This window comes from Brachycentrus maculatus, unplaced genomic scaffold (genome assembly GCF_059751285.1).
Source record: "Brachycentrus maculatus isolate JH-2025_06_01 unplaced genomic scaffold, ASM5975128v1 h1tg000282l, whole genome shotgun sequence".
NCBI lineage: Eukaryota > Metazoa > Arthropoda > Insecta > Trichoptera > Brachycentridae > Brachycentrus > Brachycentrus maculatus.
In genome coordinates, this window is record NW_028281033.1 from 473,131 (window position 1) to 493,113 (window position 19,983).

A 19,983-nucleotide genomic window follows, 5' to 3' on the forward strand; every position below is an offset into this window, starting at 1 on the left:
TCATCTTTACCTATGGTATATTAAAATATCAAAATAAGTACGTCTTAACTGGAGACAAATCCATATTCGGACACTCTCAACACATTGTGAATATATTCCTATACCATAATATGTTATTGACCTCGCTTTATATAAAGACGATTCAATCTTGTCTAAAATCCAGTTACTGAGGGTACCTACTTCACTTCCTGCAGTTACGTCATCTGATAGTGGAAAGACGCGTATTATTGCGTTATAAGAAGACAATATTAAAACGCAATCAAAGCGGAAGAGACTCGAAAATGGAGATACTGCTCGCCAGGTGTGGCCAACTGATCGGTCAAACAAAAATTGACATCAGGCACATAATTATAATAGTTTTGGATAGTTTAAATAGCGCCATTTTCGTTAAATACTGCCTCAAGGGCGCTTTATTGTGATCTAATTGGGGAAAAGGATAATGTGGAAATGGTGTAGCAAATAAATCCATTTTTTTCCTAAGGATCGGCTTCTCCTAAGGTGTTTTACGCGGTTTTCTCCCAGCAATTAGCAAATGCTGAGAAGTTCCTGATTAGCCCACACTAGATTATCCCTCCTGTTTCACACATATTAAAATATATACTTTTTTTTAAGTAAGCAGAAACACAAATCTAATTAATAATCTATAAACCTTGTACATAATAAGCAAGGTAAATAATAAGATGAGAAAAATATTCTGTAACGACAGCTTTAATCTGAAGCTTCGTCAGAGAATGGTTAGACGTTATGCCTGGTCAGTACTTCTGGAGTTGAATTGTGGACCCTCAAAGTCTATGAACACTATGTGTGTTGTTGAGTAAAATATCCAAAATTAAGCAAGGTTTATTGAATTGAATTGAATTCTACATTTATTTATGTATATGTTAGTACGTATTAACATAAACATATACACGTATTAACATATACATAAATAAATGTAGAATTCAATCAATAAACTTTTTTAAATTTTGGATATATTAATTACCCAACAATTCAATATAAAATTCTACTAACTGTCTGCAGTTACAATAAATAACTATCGCACTATGAATCGACTATAGGCATTCGAAATGTGGCTACATCGTAGAATGTTACGCGTTCCATGGACTGATAGGGTCAGCAACGCAAATGTACTTCAAAGAGCAAGAGCTGGGAGACAGTTGCTGACTGATATCAAGGTCCGGAAGGTGCCCTATCTGGGGCATGTGCTGAGAGGAGATAAGTACGAGTTACTGCAGCTAATGGAGGGTCCACGAGGTGTGGGCAGATGGCAGATCTCCTGGCTCCGGAATATACGAGATTGGACGGGGATCAGGACCCTGTTTAGAGCTGCCCGAGACAAGGACAATCACTCTCAAGTGATAGTCGACGCCAGCGGTACCTGACATGACACGAACAGAAGAAAAAATAATAAATGCAACTCCCATCTAACAAAAAGACTGAAAAGAAAAATAAACCAAGAAAAAATAACACATACCATTTTATCAAGTGACCGAAAAAGTATAATTACAGCTAATTACAAGACGTACCTTTATTTTTTGTTGACGAATGAAACATGTATTAATTAACCATAAACAGTTGACATGTTCGCCACCCCTGTCATACATTAATTCCGGAAATCTGCGAGAAACGTAAATTTGAATTCATAATTGTAACATAACAAAAATTCCTGAATTTAAATTCAACTCGCTAGACAGTCGGAGTTGTTACAAAACTCTTCCGTAATAATAAAGGCTAGTTGAACATCTTTTATACATCGCTCACTCCTTTCAACAACATCATATATCAAAAATAGTCAATTTTCAGTTTTGCATGTTTTCGGTATGCCCAGAAAACTTTTTATATCCCAGCAAAAGCGGCATATTTTTAATATAATATTTATCCGCTACAGGGCAGAAAGTGTTGTTTTTGCATTTTTAAGAAAAGGTATTGTTTGATTATTTTTTTTAAATAAACTAAATATTTTTCAAATGGAGAAAAAACATTCAGGTTTTACCTAAAAATATTTTTTGTACAGTAAAAAGTTCAATAAGTGGCTTAGTATTTATTTTTAAGACATTTTATTATATTTTTTAACTTCAAAAACAAAATGAAATGTAATAAAAATAAAATTTGAAATTTTATATATGAATCCGCCTCCGTAGTGTAATGGTCAGCGCGCCCGGCTACCGTTCTGGAGGTCCCGGGTTCAATTCCCAGAGGGAGGTCTAATAAATAAAAGTGATTTTTTTACTCTTATATTTATTCAATATTACCGTGGACTGCAACCAGTCCCTGAAGCGGGGGGCTGATCATCTTTCCTTCGTATGTTCACAATTAAGATAATACTGCATTTATATGATGCAGTGCCCTATGCACCGTTGGGGTGCGAAAAAGGGTTCGAATGAATATATAAATATATTTATATGATACAGTGCCCTATGCACCACGTGGATGAGGGTCTGAAGAAGAAGAAGTTCAAAATGAATCCCTACCCCGGACTGGTACCTGAAGCGGAGGGCTGATCACCTTTCCTTCGGGTGTTAACGATCAAGATAACTCTGCGTTTATTTGATGCAGTGTCCTATGCACCATTGGGGTGCGGATAAGGTTTCGAATGAATGTATAAATCTTTACAAAAATATTTCCTTACTGAACCAATTAAAAAATTTGTAAACAAAAATATGGACAAACTTAAAATATTATGAATAAAAAATAACTGGTTTTAATATTAAAATAAAGGATTAATAATGATATATATCTACATATAAAATGATAACACTCCCCTTATATTACCTTACCACAAAGTTAACAATGCTTTAATAGTTAATATGTAAAATATACAGCATGATACTTTTAGGCGTCTCCTAGACATCCATATTCTTTTTTAACCTATGAAGAGATGTAAAAAAAATTAAATGATTTTATTCATTTAATATTTTTATTCATTTTCTCAATTATTTGTAACGTTAGTTAGAAGGAACATTCTAGATCCAGCCACATTCCTAGGTCTGGTGTAAAAACTATAAGTTTCCATTCATACTAACCCATTAAAACAACTTAATTGGCTCAAGAAGGAACTGTTTGTATTGCATAAATGGCAAGTAAATGCGAATAAAGCCTCTGCTACTCTATATGGACGAACTCCAAGTGCAAGGATCTCTTTCCAGCTTCCTGCTGAACTTTTGAGGTCATAATTCCGTTCTTGTCTGACTATAACCAACCTGTTTTACTATACTATAGATCTTAGCTTGGATTTATCCCCATACATAACGTATACTATTATATATCGCTACTCCTTTCAACAACGTCATATATCAAAAAACTTGATTTTTCAGGAGATCGCTTTTAAAGTTTAAGAATAAAATGTATTAAAAATAAATATCAAGCCACTTGTTGAACTTTTTACTGTGCAACAGATATTTTTAGGTAAAACCTGAAGGTTTTTTATCCATTTGAAAAACATTCAATTTATTAAAAAAAAATAAACAATAACTTTCCTTCAAAATGCAAAAACAACACTTTCGGCCTTGTGGCGGGTAAATGTTAAGTTAAAAATATGACGCTTTTGCTGGGATATAGTACATTTTCTGGGCATGCTAAAAACATGCACAGCTGAAAATTGACGATTTTTGATATATGACGCTGTTGAAAGGAGTGAGCGATATACAATATACAAGTATGTGTAGCCAATAAATATATGGCACTAGTAGAGACGTAACTAACGGATAACTGTTTTTTCTTGGCTTCCCGATTGGGATAATATTCTTATTAATTGATTCGGCAGTCACTTTGTGGAAATATCTATTCATTTTAATGTAAGATTTACTTGGTAAATAATAATGATAATTATCATATTATTTTTTGACATCTTAACATAGATGAAGAAGAATATGGAAGTCTGGGCATTTACGGGGCTTACGACCGCCATAGGTTGGTTTAAGTGATCACTACACACAAGTGTTACATTCAACAATTCTACCCATGATTGACAACCACACTATTAAAATTCCTGGTAGTTCTATATATGTAATTCAATTTTGAAGCATAGTGCTTGAATCATTAGAATTTCACTGGAGACATCTATTGGTGAGATGAAATAAGCTTTTTATTGAGTAGATACTCTTCCTTGTATGTGAAGTCTGAATTCTGGATTATAATTACATACATTGCTCACTCCTTTCAAGAACGTCATAAATAAAAAAAATCGTCAATTTTTAGTTGTGCATGTTTTCGGAATGCCCAGAAAACAAAAGAGGCATTTTTTAAAACTTAATATTTACCCGCTACAGGGCAGAAAATGTTGTTTTTGCATTTTGAAGAAAAGGTATAGTTTAATTATTTTTTTTAAATATACTTAACATTTTTCAAATGGAGAAAAAACCTTCAGGTCTTACCTAAAAAGATCTGTTGCACAGTAAAAAGTTCAATAAATGGCTTGATATTTATTTTTAATACATTGTGTTATATTTTTAAACTTTAAAAACGTTCTCGTGAAAAATCAAGTTTTTTGATTTATGACGTTCTTGAAAAGAGTGAGCGACATGAGAAACGCTAGAAAATAACCTTTTCATTTTATTAATTTAGCTTATAATTTGACCAGTTAATTTATTTACAACATTTTGAGTGTGTCCAAATACTTGTTCACAGATCTGGATTATCTCCAATTATAGTTATTTATCAAATAATTTTTTGACATCTCAACATAATAATTTGAATTTTGATCATTTAAATAGCACCATTTTCGTAAAATACTACCTCAAGGGTGCTTCACTGTGAATGAATCGGGGAAAAGAAGATATTGGGATTGATTTAGGAAATAAATGTTTTTTAGTTTTTTTTCTAAAGATCATCTCACTCTCACTTTTTCTAACTACTGGTGGAAGAGCATTCTACGCCATCGGCCCGCAACAGCAAAGGCACGCTCGCCAAATTAAGTTTTCTGGTTTCTTAAAATACCAATATTTCTTAAAATCTATCGTCATCCTTCTAAGTCCCAAGGACACAACTCTAAAATTCAGATATAGCTTCAAATGCAGTGTTTGAAAATGATGCGCAATGCATCGAAATACGTCTCACAATGGATTTGAAGAAATAGTGGAATTTACTAAGTAAAATTTAATTTCAAATAGGGATAATATTTGTTGCTTTTTCTTGGTTTATATTTATTTTTTTCTTATTTGTATTGTCAAATACATTAAGAGCTAGATTTTATTTTGAATTACCAAACGTCCAAGTGACTCTGAAATCTAGCTACGGCTTATGAAACACCGCTTATCATGACCCTACTCAGGCTTCAACTTTTTGCATGGAGGTTTTGCATCAAAGTTGTGATAGTGTGGTGTTTGCGTATTTCCTAAGTGCGTATCTATGCCTCCATCTTAATGCATGACTTGGCAAGGGAATTATTCAACTAGCCCATTGTTTAGAATCAAACAATACGGCTTGCTTCTACACTTTTCTCCATTTTAGATCCACGATCATTTAACTTCTTGCAAAATTTTGCCTTCACTTTTAGACGCATGCGAAATAATGCAGATAAAACATTGATCAATATTATATTAAAACATTTTGAGTGTGTCCAAATACCGCTCAAATTGTTATCTGGTTAAATAAATTATCTGGTCAAATTATGAGCTTAAATAATAAAATGAAAATGACATTTTCTGGCGCTTCTCATGTGTGTGATTATAATCCAGGATTCGGACCTCACATACTAATAAAAGAGTTTCTACTTAATAAAAAGCTTTTTTACATCTCACCAATAGATATATCTATTGAAGTTCTAGTGATTCAAGAACAATGTTTTAAAATTTGTTCATATATATAGAGCTTTTAAGAATTTGAGTAGTGTGGTTGTCAATAATGGGTAGAATTGGTGAATGTTACACGTGTGTATAGTTATTACTTAAACCAACCATGATAGTTGTCAGCCCCGTAAATGCTTTCATATTCTTCTTCATCTTTGATGAGATATAAAAAAATATATTAAAATATTTCTTTAAAAAAACACTGTCCTTATCATTCATTGTTCATTTTGTGTAATACCACTTTAAAAGTGAACGATGAATGATAAGGAGAGTGTTATATTACCATACCACAATGTTAACAATGCTTTTAATATACAAAATATACATATTTAAAAAAAAAACTTTTATAACTAACGCGAATTGAAATTATTAAACAAATATATGAGACAAATATGGTTGGTATTAGGATATGAGCAAAGGAAGAACGAGAAAAACTTGGCATGATCGAGTAACAACACTTTCTGCCCTGTAGCGGGTAAATATTAAGTTAAAAACATGCCGCTTTTGCTGGGATATAGTACATTTTCTGGGCATTCCAAAAACATGCACAACTGTAAATTTACGATTTTTAATAAATGACGTTGTTGTAACTAACTTACTAACCATCCCCCGCAGGGGTAGGCAGAGAGAATAGAACGCCACACCACTCTGTCTTTGCAAACATTCTTCGCCTCTTCCCCGTTCATGCATCTCCTCATACATACCCGCCGATTGTTACGACTCCTAACCTGACCACTTTCAAGTATTTGTCACAAGACGTTGTTGTGAGTGAGCGGTATGTGTTCAAGCAATATCTGCCCACTGATTTCCAACAACTGTGTAAGATGTAAACCGTAATCACTATCTCAAATCTGTTTTTTAATGGTTGGAAGATATTTCTTCATAAGAATAATAATAATAAAATCCTCATCCGCACCCCAATGGTGCATAGGGCACTGTGTCATATAAACGCAGTGTTATCTTGATCGTTTACACATGAAGGAAAGGTGATCAGCTCTCCGCTTCAGGTACCAGTCCATGGTAATATTGAATAAATATTACAGTGAAAAAATCACTTATATTTATTTTACCCCCCTTGGAAATCGAACCCGAGACCTCCAGAACGGTAGCCGGGCGTGCTGACCATTACACTACGGAGGCGGACAAGACAATTACATCATAAGAATAAGCATAGTAATTTTAAATTTGTATTAATTCAGGATTTCTTTAGAGATACATAATTGTCATAACCTTGTGCACGTTTAATCCGAACTTCCTTTGTGTAAATTCGTAAATTAAATTATAATACTTAGTTTCACTTCTGCATAATAATGCTAAAAATAACCTTGATATCATTTAAAATATTAAGTGCAGGTTCCTGTCGTTAAAGATCCTAATTCTTCCTACGTTTTTTAGTCAAATACTTTAAAATGTATTTTTTTCTCTTCTTAACCGACGGCCGTACCAATTTGTACATTACACTTCGCTCACTCCTTTCAAGAACGTCATAAATCAAAAAACTTTATTTTTCAGGAGAAAGTTTTAAAGTTAAAAAATTTAATACAATGTAATCGGCCACCGTTCTGGAGGTCTCGGGTTCGATTCCCAGGGGAGTCAAATAAATATAAGTGATTTTTTCACTGTAATATTTATTCAATATTACCCTGGACTGGTACCTGAAGCGGAAAGCTGATCACCTTTCCTTCGTGTGTAAACGATCAAGATAACACTGTGTTGATATGAAGCAGTACCCTATGCACCATTGGGGTGCGGATAAGGGTTATAAAAAATTAAAAATAAATTCAAGCCACTTACTGAACTTTTTACTGTGCAACAGATTTTTTTAGGTGAAACCTGAAGGTTTATTCTCTATTTGAAAAATATTTAGTATATTTAAAAAAATGATTAAACACTACCTCTTCTTCAAATGCAAAAACAACACTTTCTGCCCTGTAGCAGGTAAATATTAAGTTAAAAATATGCCGCTTTTGCTGGGATATAGTACATTTTCTGGGCATTCCGAAAACATGCACAACTGAAAATTGACGATTTTTGATTTACGACGTTCTTGAAAGGAGTGAGCGATATGTATTACATGTATACTTATGATAAAATAACACGTTTTCTGTTTTCAATTTAGTTGAACACTTCAATATATCGTTCCAAACATTTTTAATTTGTTGGCGACGGAGGTTAGAGGTTAAAATAAAATATAGAACAAAGGCAAAATAAATGAAAGGTTAAATGATCAAGAGTTGATTCTATGAAAAATGCAAAACAGTTAATATTTTAAAAAATTTTCTCTCTTTTTTGTGTGTACATTAGGTTAAAATGGATAAAAACAAAAAAAATGTATGTAAAAAGAACTCCGCAGACAAGACACACAATATGGCTTGGTGGGCCTCTGCAAAAAAATATTTTAAATATGTTTTAATTGTTCTTTAAATAAATGAATACAAATTATGTAAATAAAATATAAAAAAATATATATAAATATTTTTTGTTAAAAAAATCAAGGAATTGTGGATTAGCCTGAAATATTGTAATAAATATCGCTTTATAGTTAGGAAATGACATATTCCTGATATCCATATGGTCCGCGAAATCATTACCGAGGTTGAACCATCTCAAAACACTTTCCTTAATTTTATCAATAATACGAAAATCGCATTTCGAGTATTATATTCCCAGCATTCATCGCCTTTCTATATCTTTACCAATATTTCCATCCCTAGAAAACATACTTCACCTCAATCTTTCTTTTGGTAAATTCATACATTAGGGTTGGTATCATGACTACGTTGTAGTCAGTGATTTTTTCACTGTAATCACCTTTCCTTCATGTGTAAACGATCAAGAAAACACTGCGTTAATATGACACAGTGCCCTATGCACCATTGGGGTGCGGATAAGGGTTTTTTTATTTTTATATATCATGACTACGTTGTAGTCAGGCTTGAATTTGGTACAACTGATTTTAGTGCACCATTCATTATGATTCCAGCATTCACTCACCACCTCTCTATACCAATCATTCCATCCCTAGAAAACATACTTCCCGCATATACAAAATCATCTACCTCTCTTCCATTATTTTGCCATTTACTATTATTTTTCACCCAGAACTACATTCATATATTTTAATTAATAATCTAAGATTTTTGTCCGCCTCCGTAGTGTAATGGTCAGCACGCTCGGCTACCGTTCTGGAGGTCCCGGGTTCGATTCCCAAGGGAGGTAAAATAAATATATGTGATTTTTTTCACTGTCAATATTACCCTGGACTGGTACCTGAAGCGGAGGGCTGATCACCTTTCCTTCATGTGTAAACGATCAAGATAACACTGCGTTTATATGACGCAGTGCCCTATGCACCATTGGGGTGCGGATAAGGGTTTTATTATTAAGATTTTAATCTGTAATCACGCGGAGCTTTTAAGCTGTATTTATCGGAACTATTACAACATTACTTAGATTCACATTCTTGATTCTATTATAACGGAGATTTTTGTTGGCGATCGTGTAAAAAATGTGTTGATTTTGGCTGTAGCACAGATCCCAGGTCCGTTAATATAATAATAACACGCCTAGAACTTCGAACGGTAACAGTTACTGTAATAATAACTATTCTGTACTTTAACTGGACCTTAATATTGAACTATTATTATAAAAAGTATAATGGATTTTAAAATAATATGTTTAGCATCATTTGCGATCTATTAAGGTAGTTCGATAGTTCGCATCTTACATTGAACCCAGGGAACATTTAAAGTAATTGATTTTTTTTTACAAAACACCGTTATTGTATTGAAAAAATTTTTTTTTCTAAAAAAATACATGATATTGAAAAGAAGAGCTATTTTAAGGTAAGAAATTTAAAAAAAAAACTAATTTCAATACATTTTCTAAAGTCACATCGCACACTCCTTTCAAGAACGTCATAAATCAAAAATCATCAATTTTCAGTTGTGCATGTTTTCGGAATGCCTAGAAAATGTACTATATCCCAGCAAAAGAGGCATATTTTTAACTTAATATTTACCCGCCACAGGGCAGAAAGTGTTGTTTTTGCATTTTGAAGAAAAGTTATTGTTTAACTATTTTTTTAAACATGCTAAATATTTTTCAAATGGAGAAAAAACCTTCAGGTTTTACCTAAAAAGATCTGTTGCACAGTAAAAAGTCCAATAAGTGGCTTGATATTTATTTTTAATACATTGTATTATATTTTGAAACTTTAAAAACGTTCTCCTGAAAAATCAAGTTTTTTGATTTATGACGTTCTTGAAAGGAGTGAGCGACATGTGGCTTCACGCGTAGCCAGTCGCGTATTGAATTCTATGTTTTTCGAATACCCCCTTAATGAACGCGATTTCGTAAACGTATTTTGTATTCACAATTAAACAAATTTAACTAACGTAGAAAAAATGAGTGAAGAACTCAACTGGTTACCTATAAAAAAGAGACTTCAATATATAATATGTTTTATTTCATATTTAAATTTTTAAACTATGAAATGCATAAATATTAAAAGAATAGAGTTGTTTTAAATAAAAAAATAAAAAATACGTCACTAGAATTAAGGATAAAATAAGACCACTACGAAAAAAAAACGGATTTACAAAAAATTGTGCTATGTATAAGAGTTTGAAAATATATGATGAAATGCCTGAATGCCTAAATGCATTAGGAATGAAAAGAGTCTGAGTAAAGGTTTTGTGTACTGTAAGAAGATGTAAATATAATATTATATGATGTACCTACGTATATATGTATATATATTTTTTTAGGTATTACACAAAGTGAACAATGAATGATAAGGAGAGTTATATTACCATACTACAAAGTTAACAATGCTTTTAACATACAAAATATACATATTTGTAGCTTTCGAAATACATAAACGGCGCAATTTGCGATTATTATTACGATAACGGTGTCTCTAGCAAAGTGAACTTTTTCGTTTCGTTAATGAAAAAAAAAACATGATATTTGACTTCAAAAAGAACTATTACCTGTTATTTTAATCTCGTTATTATCTTGGATGGACATCACCTACATTCTGGTCCAGCGGCAGCAGATAATGATCTCATGCACGCAAATTCAAATGACCATCTCACTCTTTCTCGGTCTCAATAAATCTTTTATTAGAATCTCAGATATGAGAGACAGGGTGACTAAAAAATACTAACACATTTTGCCGAAATGTAATACAATACTATTGTGTTTTTTTTAAATTCAAATTGGACATTTTACTGACCAAAATGGACGCCTTACAAATCGAATTGGATGGATAACAAAACAAATTGGATGTTATATTGTATTTTATTAAAAGGTTAGATTTAAAAAATTATTCATATTAGTAATTCATATACCGCCAGGGTGAATACCTTTTATTCTTAAGACTAGCAAGTGCGTTAGTCGTCAAGTTGGCAAGCCTGCGTGGTGCGTTGTCACAGTCTGTGCGCGTGATGTGAACTCATGTTTTCAGACAAGATTTTCAATACTACGTTGTATAAAACATAACATTACGTCCGATTTTGTTGCATAAAAATTGAAAATCTAGTTTTCAGGCGTTTCCCAGTATATAAAAATTATCCGGCGTTCGGATCGCGCATTCATCCAAAAAGAATATCTGCTAAATAAAAACATTGTCAATCCAATATAGATAGCTCTTGTGAACTCACGAAATTTGAGTAGTGTGGATGTCAATCATGGGTAGAATTTTGGATGTTGTACGAGTGTAAAGTGAGCAATTAGCCAGCCTATTACAGGTCGCAGCCTTGTAAATACCCAGATTTTCATCTTCTTCTTTTTCTCTTCTTCTCTTTTAAGATACAAAGGACCTGTTTGTGCCTCCGCCTGTCGCTCTTGGGATACTTTGGATTGACTCCCACCTATCTTTCCATCTTTTTGGAGGTCTGCCTGGGGGTCTGCGTCCTTCAGGGTTTCCTTGAAGGACGATACGTGGAAGTTTTTCTGACATTCTTTTTATATGCTTATTCCAGTATCGCCTTCGTTGTCGTCCCCACCTCACGATATCCTCCGTCTTACACACGCTCCGGATGTCTGTGTTTCTAACTCGGTCCCGCAATGTGTTTCCGGTTATGGATCAGAGAGTCTTCATCTCGGAGGTTCGAAGTCGAGATTTTGTTCTAGAAGTTTTCCAGATTTCCATATTTACATAATCTATTTTAAAATATCAATAATATTTTGTAGTTTTTGATTAGTATCCCTGTAGATATTGTGTAAGTCAAGTGAAGAAGCAATACGAATGATTGGCCGTGTCGATAAGCACTTGTAGCGAGGTCTGGCGGGTAATTGGAGAGGAAAGCGGATGTTGATGTAGATTTACCAGAGTGAGGAACAACAATGCGAGAGAAGGTGCTAGAGGAGAGAACGCTGAACGCGAAGATGAGATTAGTATCACGTGCCAAGCCTACAATAATGATAGCCCCGCTATAATAATTTAAGGGGAAGTACGGAATAAGGCAAAGTAGTATTTTGGTATATTTCTATCATTACCATAAACTATTTACGTACTGAGGTTATATTTTGAAAACTTTATAAAAATTAACGAATTCGTTCACACATTCTGAGTTTGTTATAATATTATTCCTAGAAGAACAATTTGTTTTTTTTTTTAATTCGTCGGGTTGTGGTCCCGTGGTTAGTGTCGCAGATTCTTAAGTCAGAGGTTCTCGGTTCGTACCCACTCTACCACAATTTGATACCTATTTCTAAAAATGAGCCGCTTAGGCTGACAGAAAAAAAGTGAACAAGTATTTGAACACACTCAAAATGTTGTAACTAAATTATCTGGTCAAATTTTCTGATATTGGTATTTTCTGGCGTTTCTCGTGTGTGTGATTATAATCCAGGATTCGGACCTCACATACTAATATGAGAGTTTCTGCTTAATAAGGAGCTACTTTACATCTCACCAATAGATGTCTCTAGTGAAGTTGTAGTGATTCAAGAACAAGGTTTCTAAATTGGTTCATATATATAGAACTTCCAAGAATTTGAGTAGTGTGGTTGTCAATAATGGGTAGAATTGGTGAATCTTACACTTGTGTAAAGTAATCACTTAAACCAGCCTATGACGGTCGTCAGCCCCGTAAATGCCCAGACTTCGTATTGTTCTTCATCTATGTTGAGATGTCAAAATATAATGTATTCCTTTGTGTTTTAAAAACACATAAAACCGGCTACAAATCGTTATCTCTTATTATTATTGTATTATTCGACACGACTCCCGTGTTAAACAAGTGTCTGAAATGTTTGCATGAACACTGGAGCCGTGTTCAACGCATAAAAAGTGTTTGGCTTATTGAGTCGTTAACCCTAACTCTCTAGCTAGTGTCTGAGAGTCTTGAGAAATCCACAAATCAAAATCAAGATTACAGCAGCGCATTCAGGTGGTAGCTAGAAGTCTCACGCTCATCATCCAAACTTCTCAAGTAATCGGTAGGGACGCTTGCAAAAGGAGTTAACCTTTAGTTAGGCGTTTGTAACGAATGATTTAATACATGACACATTTCCATATTCTTCTTCATCTTTGATGAGATGTCAAAAAATAATATGATAAGGAAAATGTTAGCAAATCGATAGTTTGTACCTTTCATCGATGTTCTCCAGAGTGGGGTCCAGTCTCTTGATCTGCCCGACGCACGACAGGACTTCCTTGTCGTTCTGGACCCTGGAGGACAGCTGAGCTATGAGCGGAGGCAAGGCCGCCAAGGCAGGACGGTCGAGGAGGGTCAAGACCGTCTTGTTGTCGATCAGTCTTCTCTGGATGTCCCCTCGAGTGGTCGCCAGCAGGCGTTGGTGGGATGAAGAGGCTGGATCTTGGTTCAGCGTCACATTCGACTAAAGATCATCAAAACCAATCATATATATTTACAATTTTCAATAATAACTATTATGTACTTAACTGGACCTAAATATTGAACTATTATTATAAAAGCAGCAGGAAGGAGAAAAATTGACGCTTTCGAAATGTGGTGTTGGAGGTGCATGCTCCGAATGCTAGACAGCTAGACGCACCAACGAGTCCATTAGCCAGGAACTCCACTCGGATGGCTTGACTCTGGCCAATATCTGTTCTAGACGGATTCTCCAGTTCTTTGTACACTTTGCGCCTGGCAACGAGGATAGCCTGGAACGACTAGTTGTGAGTGGTAGCCTGAAGGGGAAGAGAGGGAGAGGAAGATCCCCACACGATGGACCGATGGAGTTAAGACAGCAGCAGGCACCTCAGTGGTTGGAGCGCTACGTGCAGCGCAGTCAAGGGATAACTGGAGAAGAGTCATTGCTTTCACAAGGGTCACAATTCTCAGTAATGAGGAATAAGACAGAGAAAAAGAAGAATTATTTTACCTAAGAATAATGGATTTTAAAATTTTCCAAAGTTCAGATTTGTCAATAATATTCACAAATAAACAAATTGAATGTTTGATAATTGTTTTTATTTATTTATTTGTTGGTCGTTATATAAAGATGGGTTGTTAGATTTAAACGTACTATGGCAGTAAAAAGTTGGATACTGGTTAGTTTAATCGATTTTGAGTATAGTAGATTTTGGGAGATAGGATTGGTTAGTTTTTAGAAATACCACATATGATCAATGCACGAGTTAGTGAGGATGTTTGGCCGGGTAGAGGTGTTCATATACTTATATCTTAAATTGCTTTTTACTTTGTTTTCTCTATGGCAAATGCGATGAGAAGTTCTGTTGATCATAAAATTAGTACCAGTCATTATCTTGTGCTATAAATTCTATGTAGATCTAGGCTACTCCAAAACTTCACCCATTTGTTTTCCTCCAATCAATCATTCAGTCAAATTATGTTGAAGTGTTTTTAATGTTGCCATTGTTCATTTAGTTTTAAATTGGCACCTTGTGAATATTTAACGTAATATTGAAGAAATCAGCTGTCGTAATTTATCATTTGTATTAATTGGTTCTTAGCTCAGTTTCACTCGTTAAATAAATGAAAACATGATCCGTTTCTTCATCAGCCTTTGAAATCAAGCCCATAGCTCTTTATTCCAGTACCAGTTATTTTTGAGAACATTTTGAATGTATCCAAATACTTTTTCACAAATATGGGTTTTCTCACTTAGGAGTTACTTTTTACATTTTTTGTATGTCATAACATAGATTTAAATGAAACTTGATATCTAGGTATATGCAGGGCTTATGACGTGTCTCAGGCTGGTTAAGTGATCATTTTACGGAAGTGTAATATTCACCATTCCATTTACCATTTACCGTTTAAGCACATGTTCTAGAATTGTTATCGTCTATTGTGTTACGGGGCTCGGGTATAGGTAATAATAACTCGTAATCAGGATGCAATCGGCTTATTCAACAGGTCGCTATGTACATGAACAAGTGTGTGCAGACTCCTTTGTCTATCTTTCATAAGGGTTGAGTAAAATAGAAATATATAAACACTCCCCGCATACTCCCTTGCCCTGCTTTTAGTGGGCGCTTGGGGACATAGGTTAAAGTTCAAGACTAACTAACTAACTAACCATCACGCCGCTTCCCCGCAGGGGTAGGCAGAGAGAATAGAGCGCCACACCACTCTGTCCTTGCAAACATTCTTCGCCTCTTCCACGTTCATGCATCTCCTCATACATACCCGCCGATTGTTACGACTCCTAACCTGACCACTTTCAAGTATTTGGCATACCTGATCGTGCCATGTTTTTCTCGGTCTTCCTCTGCTTCTTTTCCCGCTAACATTCGCCTCATAAATTTGTTTTACCGTTCTTTCCTCACTCATTCGTTCTACATGTCCAAACCATCTCAACACACCTTTCTTAATTTTATCGATAATGCTTATCTCAGCTTTGCATTCTTTCCTTATTTCACTATTCGCACATCTATCATACATCGTTTTGTTACACATTCTTCTGAGAGATCGCATTTCGACTGCATTCAGTCTACTTTCATCCTTCTTTTGCCAACTCCATGTTTCACTTCCATACATTAGAGTTGGAACCAGGACTCCGTTGTGCACTGCCAGTTTAGCTTCCGCTGATAGGTTTTTATTTGCTATAACTGATTTCAGTGCACCGTTCACTTTGTTCCCAGCATTCACTCTCCTTTCTATATCTTTATCAATCTTTCCATCCCTAGAAAACATACTACCCAAATACACGAAATCATCTACCTGTTCCAGAATCTCTCCGTTTACCAATATTTCACATTCAGATCTGCATTCTTCTCTTTCAAAAACCATAATCTTAGATTTGCTAACATTCATCAATAAGTCACTTTCCTTGCACACATTATACACTTTTGTCACCAACGCCTGCAGGTCTTCTCTGCTATCGGCAAGAAGAACAGCATCGTCAGCATACAAAAGGCAACAGACAGTCAAATTATTCATTCTGGCTCCAACATTTAAATCTTTCAGTTCTTTCATGCAATTATCCATGTATAGGTTAAACAGCCACGGCGACATTACACATCCCTGCTTAACACCTTTAGAGATGCTAAGCCAGGATGAAAATGAACCACTTACCCTTATGCATGCAGTGCTATCCTCGTACAAGGATGCTATGCCTTGGATAAGTTTACTGCTTACCCCATACTCAGATAACACCTTCCATAGCTTCGTTCTATCAACTCGGTCATACGCTTTCTGCAAATCCACAAAAGCACAGAAAAGCTTTTGGTTTTTGGACAAAAACTTTTCAGTAATGTTGCGCAAGGCAAAAATTTGATCCGTACATCCTCTCCCATTCATAAATCCACTCTGGACATCCCACACTTTGTCCTTTGTTATGGTTCTCACTCTTTCAATAAGGATTCGACCATACATCTTGCCAACAGCACTCAATAGACTGATTGCTCTATAGTTCCCACATTCCACCCTAGAACCTTTACCCTTGTAGAGAGGCATTATAACTGCCCTTCTCCAATCCACCGGAGTATAACTCTCCTCCAGACAACGGTTAAAGAGCCTATGCAACCATGTGAGAACTATTTCGCCACCATTCTTGACGTATTCTGCGGCAAAATTGTCGAATCCTAGAGCCTTTCCATTTTTCAAAGACTTAGTGGCATTCTTAATTTCTTCCATACTTATCTCTCTTGAAACATCATTCACACATATTCGGGGAAATGTACTTACGTCACTAACGTTATTAATCGTATGTGTTTCATACACCTCCTCGAAATACTCTTTCCATCTCTCTTTTATATCTTTTTCATTCGTCACCATTTTTCCGTCTTTCGCTGCAATCGATTTCGTACATACATTCACGCTTAGACTTCGGGAGTTTTTGACTTCTTTCCAGAAAATTTTTATATTTTCTTGGAAATTTTTTGTCATTTTTACTCCTTCATCCTTCCTCAACAAACGTTTTCGTTCACTCACCCCTTGCTTAACTTTCATTTTACAATCCTTGTATACTTTTTTAACCGATTCATACTCAGCGGAGCTTTTATTCCTCACTGCCAAACACTTTAACCACGCATTCTTCTTCTCTTTCACTAAATCCTTAACATCATCATCCCACCACGCATCGCCTTTTTTCCTTCCTTGTACCGCTGTACCACACACTACCTTTGCGGATTCACACACACTACCTTTCAGATGTTCCCACATTTCATTTATACTAAGTTCATTTACATCTTCCGCAATCAACCTGTTGCATACGTCTGTTTCAAACTTAACTCTTATGTCATCATTCTGTAGCTTTTCTACTTTGACTCTAGAAGGAGCCGCCACCTTGTTCGTTTTGGCCCTCCACCCTTGGAACAGAATCACTCTTGAAACTACCAAAAAGTGATCTGTTTCCATTTCGGCCCCCCTGAACACTCTTGTGTCTACTGTGGCGGATCTCAATCTAGAGTCAATGACGACATAATCGATAATAGACCTTTCATCACATCTCTCCCAAGTATATTGATGGATTCCCTTGTGTGCAAAAAAAGTATTTGACACAAAGAGATTCCATTCCAGACATACCTCTAGCAATCTCTTCCCATTATCGTTCACTCTCGCATCTCCATACAAACCGAGCGCTGATTCAAAACCGTCTCTCCTTGTACCAACCCAGCCATTCAAATCACCGGCCAGAATTACCTTTTCATTATTCATTTTTCCATTCATCACACTCATTACATTCAACCAAAACTCATCCTTCTCAGACTCGCTGTCGGAGTTGACGGGGGCATATCCTATTAAAACAAGTAGCTTTGTTAACCCGACTTTGAATCTGACAAACATGAGTCTTGCGTTGACGAACACATACTCTTTCATACATTCTACCATCCTGGGTGATAGAAACGCGGCGACGCCCCGACAAGCTCTATCTGACTCCGGGAGTCCAGACCAGAGAATCAAAGTGCCGTCACGTTCCATCGATCCACTACCTTTTTTCCAGCTTTCAGTCACACATAACAAATCCAAACACTTACTTTCCATTACATCACACAGTTCATTCATTTTTTCATCCATACGTCCTCTTACATTCCACGTCGCAATCCTGCATTCATGCCCTATCCTCTTCTTTGCGCCTCCACGGGAAAAGCGGCCAGCTGGGTGGCGAACCTCAACGTGGCCATTTATGGGCATTTTCCCGCATTCCACAACTTACTAACTATTATATACTACATACTAATTGAGTCACAGCACACACACAAACACCACTGGGTAATACCCTGTCACTTAAACCGAAAACGAAACACTTCCAGGAAACACAGAGCACTGTAATGACGGGTAAAACCCGTACTAATCGTAACGCGGGTGAAACCCGGAGCGTATCGGCACGCGACTGTTCCCTTCGGCGGTCAGTGAGCGACTCCCTCAATAATCCATAGATAAAAGAAAAAGATTATCGTGTCTGTCTTCATTGTTAACGAATAAAAACCAAAGATTTCTGAAGTGTCAAAGTGCTAAACTAGGGATGTGCAAATGAATGGTATTAGCGATTATTTTTGCCTAGAATTTTCATTCATGAATTACATGAAATTATAGTAACTTAAAACATAAAGACTAAATCCACTCAAGAGTAGGCATAGGGTATAAAACTTAAAAAGTTGAAGCCAGAGTAGGGTCATGATAATCGGTGTTGCATAAAACATAGCTAGATTTCAGAGTCATTTGGACGTTGGTAATTAAAAAAAATGGTATTCTTCTACTTACAAGTTCGTCTAATTTATGTACAGCATTCTTATATGTTTCTATGTGTTTCTGTAGCTCGTTTTTCAATGCCACGTGGAGAGAGATGAGGTCTCCACTGCTGTCGGCTGTCAGACCATGAGTTCCTAAACCTGGGGAAAATAAACAAGAATATATTGAATACTGTAATGCTTTAGCCCACGATGATATCAAAAAATTCATAAATTTAAATGAAAATTCTTATTTTTTATTAATAGGAATATAAATATATCTTAGTCATACAGGAGAAAGTGACCAAGTGCATTTTTTTACAAAAATGTTATCATTGACTATTTGATATCTTACTAGCTTATATATCTTAATAGCCCTGAAAAAATCCCAAAGGAGTTTAAACTTGAAAGTATACTATAGTGACTTGTTAAAAAAACTGTATTGATGTTTATTTTCTTGCCAAGCAAAAGTGACTTAAATGGCCCTCCTGAATATTTTACGTTTTGTTAGTTGGTCATTTCTCCTGTACGACTACGATATATGAAAATACTACGTTACTATGGTCCATGAAAAAAATACGCCTGAGACTCAGACAGTATGCTTCTTGACAGCTGTTATCACTAAGAATTTTTAATGTTTTTGATTGGTTTGCTATTCCAATTTTTTTAACACATAAGTTTTATCAATTATGTGTTCTTTCTATTTTTTATTTTTTATTTTAATAAACATGTGGTTTTGAAAGAAAAGAGGTATTGAAAGGTAGGATGTTAAAAAAAAAATAGGTAAAACTATATTTTCTATATATATTCTTAAAAACAAAAAAATCATATATCGCTCACTCCTTTCAACAACGTCAAATACAAAAAAAACTTGATTTTTCAGGAGATCGATTTTAAAGTATAAAAATATAATAAAATGTATTAAAAATAAATATCAAGGCACTTATTGAAATTTTTACTGTGCAACAGATCTTTTTAGGTAAAACCTGAAGGTTTTTTCTCCATTTGAAAAATACTATATTTAGTATATTTAACAAAAAAAAAATTAAACAATACCTTTTCCTCAAAATGCAAAAACAA

At 35.0% G+C, this 19,983-nt stretch overlaps 1 protein-coding gene across 1 annotated transcript in view; it reads right to left on the reverse strand.

Moving 5' to 3' along the window:
* The window catches only part of LOC148305188 (uncharacterized), a 59,370-nt gene that overhangs the window by 12,030 nt on the left and 27,357 nt on the right, over positions 1-19,983 (reverse strand). The window contains exons 4-5 of the mRNA XM_088267103.1: positions 18,938-19,065; positions 13,387-13,637 (exon numbers count right to left, since the gene is read on the reverse strand). Coding sequence (XP_088123229.1) covers positions 13,387-13,637; positions 18,938-19,065 — 379 coding nt within the window. The remainder of the gene's footprint in view (positions 1-13,386; positions 13,638-18,937; positions 19,066-19,983) is intronic.